This window comes from Zootoca vivipara, chromosome 16 (genome assembly GCF_963506605.1).
Source record: "Zootoca vivipara chromosome 16, rZooViv1.1, whole genome shotgun sequence".
In the NCBI taxonomy this organism is placed as follows: domain Eukaryota; kingdom Metazoa; phylum Chordata; class Lepidosauria; order Squamata; family Lacertidae; genus Zootoca; species Zootoca vivipara.
Window position 1 is genome coordinate 19,352,117 of NC_083291.1, and position 16,420 is coordinate 19,368,536.

General features: G+C 46.3%; 1 protein-coding gene across 2 annotated transcripts in view; it reads right to left on the reverse strand.

The window, feature by feature from the left end:
* TRABD2A (TraB domain containing 2A) overlaps positions 1–601 on the reverse strand; it is a 66,674-nt gene extending 66,073 nt beyond the window's left edge. For both annotated transcript variants that reach the window (XM_060268904.1, XM_035097388.2), the window contains exon 1: positions 91–601. In XM_060268904.1, coding sequence (XP_060124887.1) covers positions 91–204 — 114 coding nt within the window. In that variant the 5' untranslated portion in view covers positions 205–601. The remainder of the gene's footprint in view (positions 1–90) is intronic.
* Between the last annotated feature and the right edge of the window lie 15,819 nt (positions 602–16,420).

A 16,420-nucleotide genomic window follows, 5' to 3' on the forward strand; every position in this document is an offset into this window, starting at 1 on the left:
ATCCTGCCCAAAGTTTGCAGGAGACAGTCCCCCACCCCCCCCACCCCGGACTTCTCGCCTTCCCCCCCCCTCCCCCGGGAGCGAACTTACTTTCCTGTGGATCTGGCAGCTGGTTGCAGCGGGGTCCCGGCTCTGCTTCGCTCCAGCCAGCAGGAGGAGGAGACAGTTGAGCAGCAAGCCAGCCCCGGCGCTGTGCGCCACCATCCTAGTTCACTCCACGCCCGGAGCACGGATGCGGGGGGAGCAGGCAGGCAACAGGGAGGAAAAGGAAACGGCGGCGGGAATCTGCTCGCTCGCCTCCGCCGAAGTTGCGCGGAGTTGGGCTTGTTTTGGTTTTTTAAAGCCCGGTCCGCGTTTTCCTCCGGGTGGTGCATCTAAGGCGGCTGCCCCAGCGGCCCAATCCCGAGTCATCCCCTAGCCAAGCCTTCCAGGCGCTGCCCCCTCCCCTTAAAGGGTCCCTGTGCCAGGCGGAGGGAGGGGGGGGCTCGCCATGCCGACGGGAGGGGTGGGGTGTGCGCGGAAGCAAGAATCCCCTCTCCCATCCCCTCTCCCACCCCCCTCCAGGGAGGGACGGGTCCTTTTCTCCTTCCCTTATGGAATCTCTCTCGCCTCCTTGCAAAAGTTGTTTCAGCGCCGAGCTGCCTGCGGCGGCTGTGCAATCCCGGCAGCAGCCCCTGGATGGAGGAGGCACGAAGTCACGCACTCGGTGGGATTGGCCGCAGGAGGTGCCTAACCCTAAACTCGCTCCCGCCGCCGCCTCTCTCCCGCTCCCCCTTTCTCTCTCCTCTCTGACCTAAGCGCCAGGGTCCTGTCGGCCTCCTGCTGGATTCTCCTGATCTGGCAAGGCACATTCCCTTAGTAGGACCCGTACAGTTACCCAGAGCCATCCTGCAAAGGAGACAGACCAGGTGCAAAGTAAGCCTGGGAGAAAGTCCAGTGGTTTAAACTGAAGGAAGAGCAGAAGAGCCTGCTGGACCAATGGCCCTTCTAGCCTAGCTAGCATCCTATTCTCACAGTGGCCAAACAGATGCCTTTGGGGAAACAAGCAAGCAGGATCTCAGTGTAAGAGTCCTTACTCCAGCAACTGGAGCACCCAGATGCAGACCTTCCAAGTGCCCCTATTTTCCAAGGATAGTCCCGGATTTACAGAAACTGTCCCGGTTTCTGATTTGATCCCATGCTGTCCTGCTTTTCCTTTGAAAAGGTAAAGGTAAAGGACCCCTGACAGTTAAGTCCAGTCGTGAACGGCTCTGGGGTTGCACGCTCATCTCACTCTATAGACCAGGCATCCCCAAACTGCGGCCCTCCAGATGTTTGGCCTACAACTCCCATGATCCCTAGCTAACAGGACCAGTTGTTGGGGAAGATGGGAATTGTAGTCCAAAACATCTGGAGGTCCGAAGTTTGGGGATGCCTGCTATAGACCGAGGGAGCAGGCGTTTGTCTGCAGACAGTTTTTCCGGGTTATGTGGCCAGCATGACAAAGCCGCTTCTGGAGAAACCAGAGCAGCGCACGGAAATGCCATTTACCTTCCCACCGGAGTGGTACCTATTTATATACTTGCACCTATTTATATACTTGCACCGGAGTGGTACCTATTTATATACTGGCGTGCTTTCGAACTGCTAGGTTGGCAGGAGCTGGGACTGAACAATGGGAGCTCACCCTGTCGCAGGGATTCGAACCACCAACCTTCTGATTGGCAAGCCCAAGGCTCAGTGGTTTACACCACAGCGCCACCCGCATCCCCCCTCCAACATTTCTCTGATGAAAATAGGGGTGACCTAAGGCTAGGAGGGTATGGAGTTATATGACCCCGTCCTGTCCCGTCCCCCGAGCCAAGGAGATAAATAACCACACAACTACACAACCTTTAGAAGACATCTGGAGGCAGCCCTGTATAGGAAAGTTTTAAAATATTCAGTATTTCATTGTGTTTTTATATAAAGTGGTACCTCGGTTTAAGTACACAATTGGTTCCGAAGTCTGTACTTAACCTGAAGCGTACTTAACCTGGAGCGAACTTTCCCATTGAAAGTAATGGAAAGTGGATTAATCCGTTCCAGGCGGGTCCGCGGAGTACTCAACCTGAAGCGTACTTAACCTGAAGTATGAGTGTAATTGGTTCTGGAAGTCCGTACTTAACCTGAAGCATACTTAACCTGAAGCGAACTTTCCCATTGAAAGTAATGGAAAGTGGATTAATCCGTTCCAGACGGGTCCGTGGAGTACTTAAACTGAAAGTACTCAAACAGAAGCTTATTTAAACCGAGGTATGAGTGTACAGTATGTTGAAAGCTGCCTAGAGTGGCTGACGCAACCCAGTCAGGTTGTTGGGGTATTAATAATAACAATAATAATAATGGAAGAGGGCAATCCTATTTTCATCGGAGAAATGTTGGATGATATGCAATGGGAGAAAACGGAATAACTCTCACTATAGCAGGCCTGCTACAGAATAAAATGTTGCTGGTTCCAGAGGCAAAACGGCAATGGTTTGCTATGCGTTTTTACACAGTGATACTAAATATATGATATGCTCAATGGTATGCAGTTAGACTCCAATCTGTCGGGGGGGGGGAGATAAGATTGCATTAAAATACTAATTAAACTTTTTTAGAGAAAATAAATATTTATAGACTACCTTTCATGCAAGCATAGGAACATGAGAAGAACCTGCTGGATCAGGCCCAAGGCTCACCCAGGCCACCTATAGGAAGCCCCCCCCCAGCAGGGCCTAAGTATGCAACAGCACCTTCATCGCTTGTGATGGATGGCCAACAACTGCTACCCAGAGGTATACTGCCTGCAACAGGAGGGGAGCTCGGGCCCATGGGCTAAGTCAGCCTCCTCATTTGGCTTGCGAGGCCATTTTGGCAAAGCTACAGCCACTGGTTCTAAACCTGACACCAGGTGTGGGGTACGTATGGGCAGAATGTTCGCAGCTGAGCACAGGGCAAGATGGGATGGGGGTGGGGTTCTGAAGACGTCTTCTGAACCCCCTCTCAAACAGCAGTTTGGTGATGCCCTTTGAACTGGGTTTCTGAAGATCTAACAATCCTCTGATCGTTGGACCTTTGGAGGCCTAGTTCAAAGAATCATAGATTTGGAAGGGGCTCCAGGGGTCATCTAGTGATTTTAGTCCCACCCCCTGCAATGCTGTAATCTCAACTACATCATCCATGACAGGTGGCCATCCACCCTCCGCTTAAAAGGGTTAAAAGCTGCTGGGTATTGGAATTCAGTGTGGGGTAAACTGCAGTGCCCAGAATTCTTTGAGGGCAAGAATTTGTTTCCAGTGCGCTTTAAAGAGACAGTGTGTACACAGCCCAGCAACATCTGAAAGGGCACAACTTTGTGCTGGGCAAGTCTGAGCAGACGGAGGGGGGCGGTGGTTAATATCAATGAGGTTTTTTAAAGAAGGAGATATTTAAAATATTTCCTCTAAGGTCAATAGTCCTTTCCTAAGCACATTTACCCAAAGATAAGTCATACAGAGTTCAATAGGATTTGCTCCCAAGGATATGGGACTCAGCTTAAGTCAATGCACACTTCTTTGAGAGGAAGGTCCTTTGAATTAAGTAGGGTTTGTAGCATGAATAGAATCGGGTTAGTTCAACACACCTACCATACTTGTATTTAAAATGTTGGCTCCACCCTTTGGTGCCAGTTAACATTCCTGGAGGAAAAACCTTCCCGGAAAAGAGTGATGCATTAATAAAACACAAATACACCAGTGGTTTAAACAATGATACAATGCAGCACAAAACACAGACAATGTTGGGTAGGTCTGTACTTGCTTACAGACATCCCTCTCTCTCAAACTTAGTCAGCTGCTCACCTAGCAACAACATAGCCAGAGAGAGAGAGAGAGACACCAGGATCAGATCCTGCAGCAAACCCAGAGGGCATCTCTGTCTTCACCCCTGCTCAGGACCAAGTAATAAAATCCACAGTATCGGGGGTTCATTCATCTGCTTATCTTCTATACAACATATGCCATCAAGTGCCAGCAGTGAGCTCTTTGCATACATAGGGCAAAAAGGCCAGCCTCTGCAAATATATATATAGATAGATAGATATACAGTAGATATAGATATCTATATATATATATAAATGTAGGCATTGCGTGCGCAGAGGTCACAGCCTTTCTCCGTAACCGCTGAACTGTAATTTGGCCACAACGTTCCATGCCCATCAGTGAGGGATCTGGCATAATTTTTTTTCCCCAAAAAGCAAACCTTTCATACCTAAAATAATTATTAAACACAAAAAAGTGGCACCCAAATTAGACGTCACCAGCAGAAGCTCTGAAGACTCCAGCAGCATCCAATAGAAAGGCAGATCGCCCACTGCTGCCTCAAAAGCCGTGCCACCACATGCATAGCTGCCAAGTTTTCGCTTTTCTCGCGAGGAAGCCTATTCAGCATAAGGGAAAATCCCTGTAAAAAAGGGATAACTTGGCAGCTATGCACATGACATCACAAAATTCCACAGCAACCAACTGAAAGCAGGCCTTTTGCAGCAACAAGGTGCAACATTGCCAAGTGGAGGTAGGGGCCTGCCTGGGGTGGGGGTGGGGGAGCTGAATAGGTAATGGGTCAGAACAGGGGGGGGGGGACACAGGGATGAAACCTGCCCTCTCCAAAGTATCTCGCCTCAGCTTTGCAGACTAGGCTGAGTGGATTTAGGGGCTTGCCTGGGTGGGGGATGGGGGGGCCGAATAGGCCGCAGCATAAAATCAACTGAATATGGGCCTTTTACAGGGCCGTGCCTTTGGGTAGAATAAATGTCATTTCACATAACACACGTGGGTAGGGGAGTCAGGGTTGGGACAGGGCAGAATTTTACAGAACACGCGCATTGGGGGAATGATTGTGTGCAAAATGAACGGGTCACAGGGATAACCCGGGTGGGGGGGTTGGACGGAGGAGAAGAGGGATATCACAGGGGTAAGTGGGGGGTTAGGGGGAGGAGAGGGGGGAAATCACAGGGATAAGCCGGGGTGGGGGGGAAGAGGGGGCATAATAGGTCATGGATCAGGACAGAGTTGGGGGATTCACAGGGATGATGAAGGGGGATGAGGGGGGAATCACAGGGATAAGCTGGGGGGGTGAGGGGAGGAGTGGGGGAATCACAGGGATACGTCATGGATCGGCACAGGGTAGGGGAAATCACACAAATAACCCACAGCAACGCATGGCAGGTAGATAGATATATAAATGGACACGCATCTTATATCAGACATAGCAATATCCAAAAGTCATTTCATCCTGTCTGTAACTGGCCCAAAAGTGGCCGTGCTTGGAAAAGGGGGCTTCTGAAGGGTGAAAGGTGAAGAGGATGAGTGCCAGTGCTTGTGGATAGAATCAGGGCAATGGAATTTTGTCACATTGCATGTGCTAATTGGCTTCCCAATGCCAGGATGCCTGTGTTGTCTACAACTGTTTGGTGAATTACCACTGCTAATTGCTTAATTATCACCATCTTTGTACTTTCTGCATTTCATCTCCTTCCAGCCTCACAGTTTACAACCTACCCCACCCCCTGCCTTCCAAACCACATGCAGATCCAGCTGCAACTTAGGACAACACTTCCATGCATCTAATGAAGTGGGCTGCAGTCCATGATAACATATGCAATAATATGTGTGTCTTTTGGGTGTCATGATAACCATTGGGCTTTTGTTTTGCTTTTGCTGCAGGAGGCTAACATGGCATCCTATAGATGTCTGTCAGGGAGTAAGCACAATGGAACTTGATATTGAGGACACCTGCTTAGGATTGCATTGTATTGCTCCCATTTTGCAGGTGTGAGACACAGCAGCTCACCTAAGTTGAGGCAGGAGCAGCACATGGAGTGGGGGACTCCCTGGTTCACAGCTGAGCCTCGGCAACTATGTTATGCAAGCTCTGTAAAATTAGATTCATTGTGTCTGCCCTGATGGCAAGAAATAGAACTGCCATAAAGAGGAAAGTGCTCCATCGCAGGCCTTCTTGTGACATGTTAATATGCGGCGTAAAATAAGAGTCAGGATAAAAAATAGTTTTAATGATTTAGAACTAGTGTTCATGGAAGGAAGAAAAAAGGCACGCTTTTATGTGATGAAACTTGATGTTTTAATTTACAGAGAAAGGAGAAAGTGTAGCTTAATGGTTAAACATATGAGCCAGGGGGCTCTGATTCAAACCACAGTCCAGCCATGCAAGCTCTGGGTGGCCTTAGCTCTTTTCGCCATCTCTAAAGGGACCCAGGTGGCGCTGTGGTTAAACCACTGAGCCTAGGGCTTGCTGATCAGAAGGTCAGCGGTTCGAATCCCTGTGACGGGGTGAGCTCCCGTTGCTTGGTCCCAGCTCCTGCCAACCTAGCAGTTCGAAAGCATGTCAAAATGCAAGTAGATAAATAGGAACCGCTACAGCGGGAAGGTAAACGGCATTTCCATGTGCTGCTCTGGTTCGCCAGAAGCGGCTTTGTCATGCTGGCCACATGACCTGGAAGCTATTCGCCGGCTCCCTCGGCCAATAACGCGAGATGAGCGCGCAACCCCAGAGTCAGTCACGACTGGACCTAATGGTCAGGGGTCCCTTTACCTTTTATGTGGCTACAATAGTGCTAGCGCAGGGGTCTGCAAGGTTTACCTTGCCTGCGCTGGTTCACTCCAGTGCAGATCCCTCTGTGGGCTGGATCATGTGCGCGCCTGCGATTTCCAGCCTCTGCGCAGACGTGATTTCCGGCACCACGGAAGTGAGTCCCCATGCTGCACTGCATTGGTTTAGTGCAGCGCGCGGGGACTTGCCGAGCAGGCGGCTCAGTTCGGGGGCAGTTCGGGGGCCAGTTAAACGATCCCTGTGGGCCGCTTGTGGCCCATGGGCCTTAGGTTGCCTACCCCTGTGCTAGCCTGAGTTCTTAATACCACCATCCTCATGTTAGCAAAGAGGAACACTGCTGTTGGAGAAGACTCTGCTTCATCAGCATTCACCTTCTCATTTTTTGGATCTTGCACAACAAGCCTTTCAAATCTCATGACAGCCTTGCTTCAGACAGATCAATGCTTTACTCACTGCCACATCCAGCAATCCCTGTCACGACGCTTGATGCACAGATGACAAGACTCCAAATCCGCATGGCTCTTTGGCTTTCTGTCATCCTTCCTCTTCCACATGTCATCCCTCCACAGCTTTGGAAGATTTCATAGATATTTGCTCTACGAACACATCTGCCCAAATACCAACCCACGTCTTGTTCCATCTTCTCAAAGTGAAATGGCTTCCTTCATCGCTTTGTCAGCTCCTTGAAACTTTTCGTTCAGTTCTCTCATTTGCTGCACACAAATTCTAGCACATTTTGCATAATGATTGCATTCAGCTCTAGCAAAGAATGGAGGCAACACTCTGCAAAGGCAGAATTTCCAGTCCCCCCTGCTCTGATGAATATCTTTGCAATATCAACTGCCCAGGCTTGTGCTCTGGGAAGATTACTTTGGTGCTGAGCTTTGGTAGCAGTTTTACTCCCAGTATGTTTCTGAGCACAATTCAAAGTGTTGGTGCTGACCTTTAAGCCCTAAACGGCCTCGGTCCAGTATACCTGAAGGAGCGTCTCCACCCCCATCGTTCAGCCCAGACACTGAGGTTCAGCTCCGAGGGTGTTCTGGTGGTTCCCTCACTGCGAGAAGCAAAGTTACAGGGAACCAGGCACAGGGTCTTCTCGGTTGTGGAGCCCGCCCTGTGGAATGCCCTCCCATCAGATGTCAAGGAAATGAACAACTATCTGACTTTTAGAAGAAATCTGAAGGCAACCCTGATTAGGGAAGTTTTTAATGTTTGAGGTTTTATCATATTTTTAATATTCTGTTGGGAGCCACTCATAGTGGCTGGGAAAACCCAGCCAGTTGCCGGGGTATAAATAATAAAATAATAATAATAATAATAATAATAATAATAATAATAATAATAATTAACTTCACTTCCTCTTCACTAAATGAGTCTTACATATGAGCAGTGCATACCCCTAAACATTTTGTGAATCTTTGTACTTTTGTCCATTTACTGTATTTATTTTCCCCGATTTGAAATATAAAATGGTGATTTTCTTGAATCAAAATGAGAGTACCCCAAAACATTCAAAAAGCACTGCATATGAGTTAACATCCAGGTTGCATATGTGTTTTAGACTTAAAGGTAAAGGTAAAGGTACCCCTGACCATTAGGTCCAGTCGCGGACAACTCTGAGGTTGTGCGCTCATATCGCTCTATAGGCCAAGGGAGCCGGCGTTTGTCCACAGACAGCTTCCAGGTCATGTGGCCAGCATGACTAAGCTGCTTCTGGCGAACCAGAGCAGGGCACAGAAACGCTGTTTACCTTCCCGCCGGAGCGGTCCCTATTTATCTACTTGCATTTTGACGTGCTTTCAAACTGCTAGGATGGCAGGAGCTGGGACCGAGCAACAAGAGCTCACCCCGTCGCAGGGATTCGAACCGCTGACCTTCTGATCAGCAAGCCCTAGGCTCTGTGGTTTAGACCACAGCGCCACCCGCGTCCCTGGTTTTAGACTTACTGGCTTCCATTTTCTGAATATTGGAGTGCGGAGGGTCAAGGATCCTGCTGTGGCACCCCAGCTCTCACCACCGACACCACCAGAGCGACCCCGCACTGGAGCCAAGCAGGGCCGCACTACACCACTTGCCCGCCCATGCAGCGGGGAGCCCAGGAAGCATGGTACGGTATGGTGTTCCTCTCCACAAGAATTGGCTCCTCTGACAGTGGAAGAGTGATGAGCTGAGCCACTCTGGGGTTGCCTGCCAGGGGTGCCTGCTTCACGTCCCCTCAAAAATCTGTGCCCAGGGCCATGGTCCTGCTGGCACACACACACACACCCCACACACTATGCCCCTGGAGAGTTGGACAGTGTGAGTTAGAAGGTTGGAAGCTTTTGAAACAACTCTCAATCCAGAAAGCTGACCTGCCCCATCCCAGCTGTAACCCTAAGATTTTGACTTTAATGCGAGTGGCGCTGTGGGTTAAACCACAGAGCCTAGGGCTTGCCGATCAGAAGGTCGGCGGTTCGAATCCCCGCGACAGGGTGAGCTCCCGTTGCTCGGTCCCTGCTCCTGCCAACCTAGCAGTTCGAAAGCACGTCAAAGTGCAAGTAGATAAATAGGGGAAGATAAACAGCGGGAAGGTAAACGGCATTTCCGTGTGCTGCTCTGGTTCGCCAGAAGCGGCTTTGTCATGGTGGCCACATGACCTGGAAGCTGTACACCGGCTCCCTTGGCCAATGAAGCGAGATGAATGCCGCAATCCCAGAGTCGGTCACGACTGGACCTAATGGTCAGGGATCCCTTTACCTTTACCTTTAGAGAAATATGCATTTTATTATTTTCTAAAATTAGGCATTTTAATAATAATAATAATAATAACAACAACAACAACAACAACAACAATAATATAATAATAATAATAATAATAATAATAATAATAATAATAATAATACAGTAGTTTACCTTTCCCATCTGGATGGGTGTATATCATGGAATACCTACCCCATATATTATTTTTGTCAGCATTTCTGAAAGTAATGCTAGACTTATCTACATGGAACAGTGATGTTCTAGCATGATTTATGACATTCAGCTGGAACCGCAATCAAGGTGCTCTCTCCTGGGCACTTACCTGCTGGCACAGAAAGTCTTGGAATCGAGCCATTAGGCAATATCGTACTTTGAAATGCATAAAAGTTAGAAATTGATGCTTTCTTCAGACGAAATTGAGGGGAAGCATGAATTTCCCCCACACCAACATGTTCTGGCAAACTGGACTTTTGGATTGAAAAAGCAGCATTATTTAACCACTGTGTGTATCATGAATGCTTAACAAGATTATTGGAAATGAAGTGGAAATGATGAAATTGAATTATTAGAAGGCTGTGGATGGAAGCTTGGAATCAGAAACAACCAAGCTCATTGAGCCATTTTGGGTTTTTTCAGAGAAACATACATTGGGACTGAAACTCTGAGCTGCCACTTAGGTAACTTTCCCAACAAAATTAATGAGTCTAATCTTATGTACTCAAAAGTACACTCCACTGATTACTATGAGAGTCAAACTCCAATAATACATGCTCTCAGCAGCATGGAAACAGCTTCCATGTGGTATAATTTTAAGCTATAGGGGCATGTTGATATATAACTCAACCCTGGGTAGGGATGATTGCACAAGTCTTTCTCAAACATTTGCCATCCCACCAGGAAGGATGGTGGTTGATTTGGTGGGAAAGACCAACACCATCAAACTAATCCAATATGGTAACATTATGCAGAAGTGGCACCCCTGTGTTCACACATTGCACCTTAGAGCAGCGTTTCTCAACCACTGTTCCGCGGCACACTAGTGTGCCGCGAGACGCTGGCTGGTGTGCCGCGACGTGCGGCGACGAGAAGGGCGATTTGCATTGTCACGTGCCTGGCGGCCGCCAATACAAAACACTGACTCGCCAGAAAGCAATATTTGGCAAGTGTTTCTTACAGTCATAATTATAATATAGGGCGGCACAGAGTTAAATTTTTTAACTTTTTAAATGGTGGTGTGCCTCGTGATTTTTTTCACGGAACAAGTGTGCCGTGGCCCAAAAAAGGTTGAGAAACACTGCCTTAGAGAAACACCTGGGGATGGAAGGAACTGTCAGTTTTGGTTCTCTCAGCTTCTCATACTTCCGATCTCAAATCCAGTTCTCCACGTTTTGCAGCAATTTGCAATTTTTTAAAAAAATCCTCATTAAAATTCATCTGCATGTTCTCCTAAGAAACAGATTTTCATATGCGGTTTTGACTAATACACAGATTTTTGCAAGCAGTTTTCCCTAATATAATGCATTTTTGCATACTGTTTTCAGCAATCCCTTCATTTTGATGCACATCGTCACCCTAATGTATGCACTTCTGTAAACAATGCTTGGAGAACCACCACCAGTCCCAGCCAGCATGGCCAAGGGTCAGGGATGATGAAGGTTGTAACCTATAGCTGCCATAAGGCATGAACTGTGTTGGTTTTCAGGCGTGCAAAAAGGTCTGAGACCTTTTGGTGTAATGGCTTCTAATGTCACAAAACAACTGATGTCTCCCTTAAGCAGGAATATGGAGAGGGTCTATCATTTTCTAAGGGGACTTGCTCCCAGGCGAAAGGTTACAGGTGTCCCTTTCCTCCCTCCCAGCTTTCGGGCATAGTGGGGTTTTTTGGTTTTGTTTTGCCCACAAAAGATGCAAAAAAATTCAAGTGGTCTGCAAAGTATTCAAGAATGAAAACCCAGCCACAAACTGTGAATATCTAATTAAATATGCAGTTGTATTTAGCAACCAGGTTAAAGCCCTTTCAAATCTTTCTGTGCAATTCGGTTTGTCCTTTAGTGAAGAAGTGGCCTCTACCACTAGCAAGCTGTGAACCCACATACGCGGAACCCCTTGGAAGATTTCTGTAAGACACGCTCCTCTTAACAAGACAGCAGATTTGAGGAACTGTCCAAGTTCACTGGACATTAGCAGTGGCACTGAAGAACAGCTTGACATGTCAAGCCAAGCATCCTTGGCTGAGTGCCCTTTTAGTTAAAGCGAGGAAGAGCTTTCCCCCATGGCCTGACGGATGGCCCTTGTAAGTCCAATTATGAGTAGAGTAGAAGGTTAACCTGGAAAAATGTAGGCAACCCAAACAAAATTTTGCTATGTGCAATAGCATTCACCAGTATATAGTGCTAAGTGTCCAGTCATCCAAATACAGGGCTGAATTGTCAGCCCTTTCTCATAGAATCATAGAGTTGGAAGAGACCACAAGGGCCATCCAGTCCAACCCCCTGCCAAGCAGGAAACAGATGCAAGTCCTTACGGACTACTGTAAATCTCCATGCCTAAACTTCTTCCAAACAATCTTCTACTGGCCAGTCCCTGCTTAGGTCAACGTTTTCCAGTAATATGGTCACATCCTAGCCATGCAGTATATTTCCCCCTCAACTTGTGCCTTTTCAGAAGATGGATTTGCTTATATGCTGTAATATTCATACAAAAACAAATCCTGAGTTTCAATTTCATGTGTGCCAGACAGACGTCCCTCTTTTTTAAGGAGGCATCCAGACAGGTGTGTTAATTCTTTGCTTTCCCCAATCCAGAGATTGTGTTGGTGATGTTGTGGGCACTAGCCAATAAGTACCCAGCACATTATGCCGAAAATGTACAGAACTGTTATTTCTCCCCCAAAGCATGCCCAAGAGCAAACCAGCATGTTTATTCTAAGAGCAGCAGTGGACTACAAAAGAAGCCTCATAAATGTGACATTTTATTCAATTTGAGCAACTGCAAACTTTCAAATGCACCACAGATTCAAATGTTGGAATGGTCCGTAATCAAATCTGTTCAAACTTCTCCTCCCGTAACCAAGCTCAGTTAAGAGTAGAACGATATTCCCTTCTTGCAATTTCCCGTCTTGCAATTTGCAAATTTTATTTTAAATGGCAAGTGGATATAAAACAACATGCGCAGAGGAGAGGAGACAAGCGCTTTCCCTAGGACTGAGGGGCAGGGGGCGGGAGTTCTGAGTCCTCCACGTTATCTGCATTTGAAAAGAAGTTTGCTTAGAAGGACTGATGTGGATTTCAAAGATGCAGAAGCAACAGAGGCCCATTTACGCCTTCAGATAAAAAGGGGTGACTGAACTTTGTAGTATGTTACTGTATGAAAGTGTTAGGTCAGCTGGAAGGGAAATATGGGGAATATATTACAAAGTGAAGTGGTTACATGTAATTACCAAGCGTAGTCAGCCAGAAGCTCAAAATAAAGAGGAAAGAGTGTACTCTAAACACATTTTAATAATAGTCACCTCAAAGTGAATGGAGAAAGAAAGCTAAACAAAAATAAATCTCTTAGGCACTGAAAGGGCATGACGAGGCAGTACATGGCCAGAGAGCAGCGAGCGCTGAATTGCATTAACCCTCCTGCCTGGATCAAGAATGGCAAAAACAACAACAGCACCCCATAGCCAAGCCTCAAACATCAGTCCATAAAGAGAACATAAAAAGAAATGATTTTCTATTACTTTTCTTCACAGAAAAAGAAAAGGTAACGCTGACTAGCACAGCTGGCGCATGTAGGTTTTAAGAGAAACAACAATTAAGATGAGGGAAGCATCAATGGGTGAGAAAGGAATTAAGTCAAGTTTTGAAAAATAGAATTGGAAAACTAAAGGGACTTTTCAGCTGAACTGTTCAGCGTTCTGTTTGTTTATAATGTAATAGCTCAATAAATGCACAGGGAAGAGCCTGATGTCCACACACTGAGTGGAATATGAGGAGAGCCGCTATGAACCTACAATTGGGAAGAAAATCCAACGTATGTTGTGATGTAATATAGGCCTTGAAGAACGACAGTGAAGTTGAGTATGTATGTGCAGAATACAGTCCTGCGCTGGAAGTTCATCCTACAATTTGTTCTCCTCCCATTTGCAAGGGAGCCAGGAAAGGGCTTAAAACCCAGTTATCCGAGATAGTTAACTGATAACTGATGTAGTTAAATAGTTATCTTCAGCACAGAGACAGGACAATGAAACTCAGCATGCACACTGAAGACGTAATCCTTTGCTTAAACGTCAAATATCACATCATTCCACCTGACACCTTGTTTACTGAGGTGGGGAGATGGATGCAAAAATAATAATAATAGTATTTCCGTACCTGAAGCAAGGCTTCTCAAACATTGTGCTTTACTAGTAATATTTATTTTATTTTATTTTGCAGCAGGCTCAGTGGTTACACGGCAGCGATGCTGAAATGTTCAGTATATGGCCCTCACAGAAATAGCATCTGAAGTCATGGGGTATCTCTTTATTTTTATCTATCACGATGCTATACTAGGGGCTCTCATTTGATGAATAACTTTTCTACCTTGGTTACCTGCTTCTCTGTTGTCAGGCTGGGGCTTCCTTCCCACAGGTGGAAGAAGAGACACAAGTTAGACCTCTCACCAGAACACCTCACTAGAGTCAACAAAATTATTTGCATGCTAAAGTTAACTGTGTATTTAAATGTTCTGTCGGGCTGAGCTTCAATAACTCATTTCTTCCCCAACTCCCCACAGAAGCCTCTTCAAAAAGCAAAGCTTCTCTTCAGAACTAGCAATGTGAACAAAATCAAAGCAGGATAAAGTAGGATCACAGCCTCTCACCTATAAACCATTAACACAGGAAAGTGCTCAAAGGATTGGGTAAAAGAGTTCGTGGAGAATCATTTGATATCCTGTGGGCTCACTCCTACTGCGTCAATGATTCTATGCCCTGAGTTAATACCACAGATTTATGTCCATCTTCCAATACTTCTCCAATGAAAATAGGGGTGTTCTATCACGCCCTCCAACATTTTTCTTAAGAAAATCGAGACGTCCCCTCCAACATTTCTGTGATTAAAATAGGGACGTCCTAAGGAAAAGTAGGGGCATTCCTGGATCAAATCAGAAAATGGGATGGCTTCTTAAATCCGGGGCTGCCCTTGGAAAATAGGGACACTTGGGCTTGCCACAGGGGAGCTTGGAGCTGACGTGCGGATCATTGTGCCTCTGGGTGAACATCTTCCACCCACTGCTTCACTCACTGCCAAGAAACCTTGGCTGATGAAGGGAGACTAAGTACCTGGGTGTTGCTAAGTAACACCCTCCTCAACTAGGTTGGGAAGTGGGCTGTTGTTCTAAGAAATGTTGGAGGGTATGGAGTTATGCAACCTCCAAGCCAAGGAGATAAATAACTATACATACAACCTTTAGAAGACATCTGAAGGCAGTCCTGTATAGGGAAGTTTTTAAATGTTTAATGCTTTATTATGTTTTTATGTATATTGGACGCTGCCCAGTGTGGCTGAAGCAACCCAGTCAGATGGGTGGGAAAGAGGGGAGGAGGAGGAGGAGGAGGAGGAGGAGGAGGAGGAGGAGGAGGAGGAGAATGCCCTATTTTAATATACAGAATATATAAAAATAAAAAAATTGTCCAGTAGCACCTTAGAGACCAACTAAGTTTTTTCTTGGTATAAGCTTTCATGTGAATGCACACTTCTTCAGATAGTAGTAGCAGCAATAGTAGTAGTAATATAATAGGACATCCCTATTTTTATCAGAGAAATATTGGAGGCTATTCTATCACAGTGTTCTGTGTCATAAGTATGTACTGGTTGTCACATTACACTGGAGGCCTTGTGGGTAATACAAGAAGTCCCAGGCCACATAGGAGAAACCTAGAGTACTGCAGCTGTTCTGCACACTAGGAAGCTTCTGGAAGAGGTGATGCTTGTGTGACTACTAAGCTCCACAGCTTGGCCTCCTCCCATGTGGTCCAGGGCTTTTCATATTGCCCAAAGAAGCAGCACAGGAGTCACAAAGGTAATATATGCTGCACAGGAAGAAGCCCCCCCCTACAAGTAGTGAGGTGAGAAGGGGGCCTGTCACATCCTTAGACCAAAAGCAGAAGTACTGAATAACCAAAGAATAAAGGTTGAAGCATCATGTGACAGGGTAAAAACCAGGCAATTCCACAGTGGGAGGGTCCAATGTCTACCACAGAATTTGGTGTGGATGCAAACCAAACATAACTTTTCAGAACTACGTTGAATTAAACCAAACGGACTTGGCACTAGGGGGAATCTTGCGTTACATTGGCATGTGGATGGGGAAAGAAACCTGAGAGATCTCCAGTCACTTCCTTCCTCAGTCTAATATTCATTTATATTAGCCAGCCAGCGCAGTACACAGGAGCCTAGGGAATCATCTGCTAGGTTTAAATAGCCTTTTAAATCCCATCAAAGATGATTTCCACCCCTTGCTTTTTACCCCCCATGGATTCTGAACATTTTGCAGTCAAATCATAAAAGGATTTAATGATAATGTAACAGCCAGCGGGGGAAGCTGGCAATCAACTGTATTTGCCCATTCTTAGCACCTTCAAGCACACAGAAAGTGTTAAGTACAAAACTCATGACTTCACGGATTTGGCAGCCAGCTATCATTTTCTATTACAGACAACAGCACTTTTGATGCTGCCCTAGAATTTAAAAAAGGGAGTCAAAATTACCTTTCATTCCCCCTTCCCCATAAGAAACTATTCTTGAAGTGACACAGAATTCCTTTAGTCTAGTTCAAACGTGAAATTAAGGTGCCCAAGGTAAGTTTTTTTAAATGCACGGGCCCAAGCCAGCTAAAATGAAATATTCTTTTCCCCCAGAGGGAGATATTTTTTTACAGCACAAGCCTGTGTATGTTTCCCAAGACACAAGTCCTACTCAGTTTAGTGGGACGTATTCCCAAGAAGCCGTGCACAGGATTGCAGCCCAAAGCACATGCTCAGTTCTCCTAAATCAAAGCAACTCAAATGTACTTAACTTTTTAAAATTATTGTATCTTTATT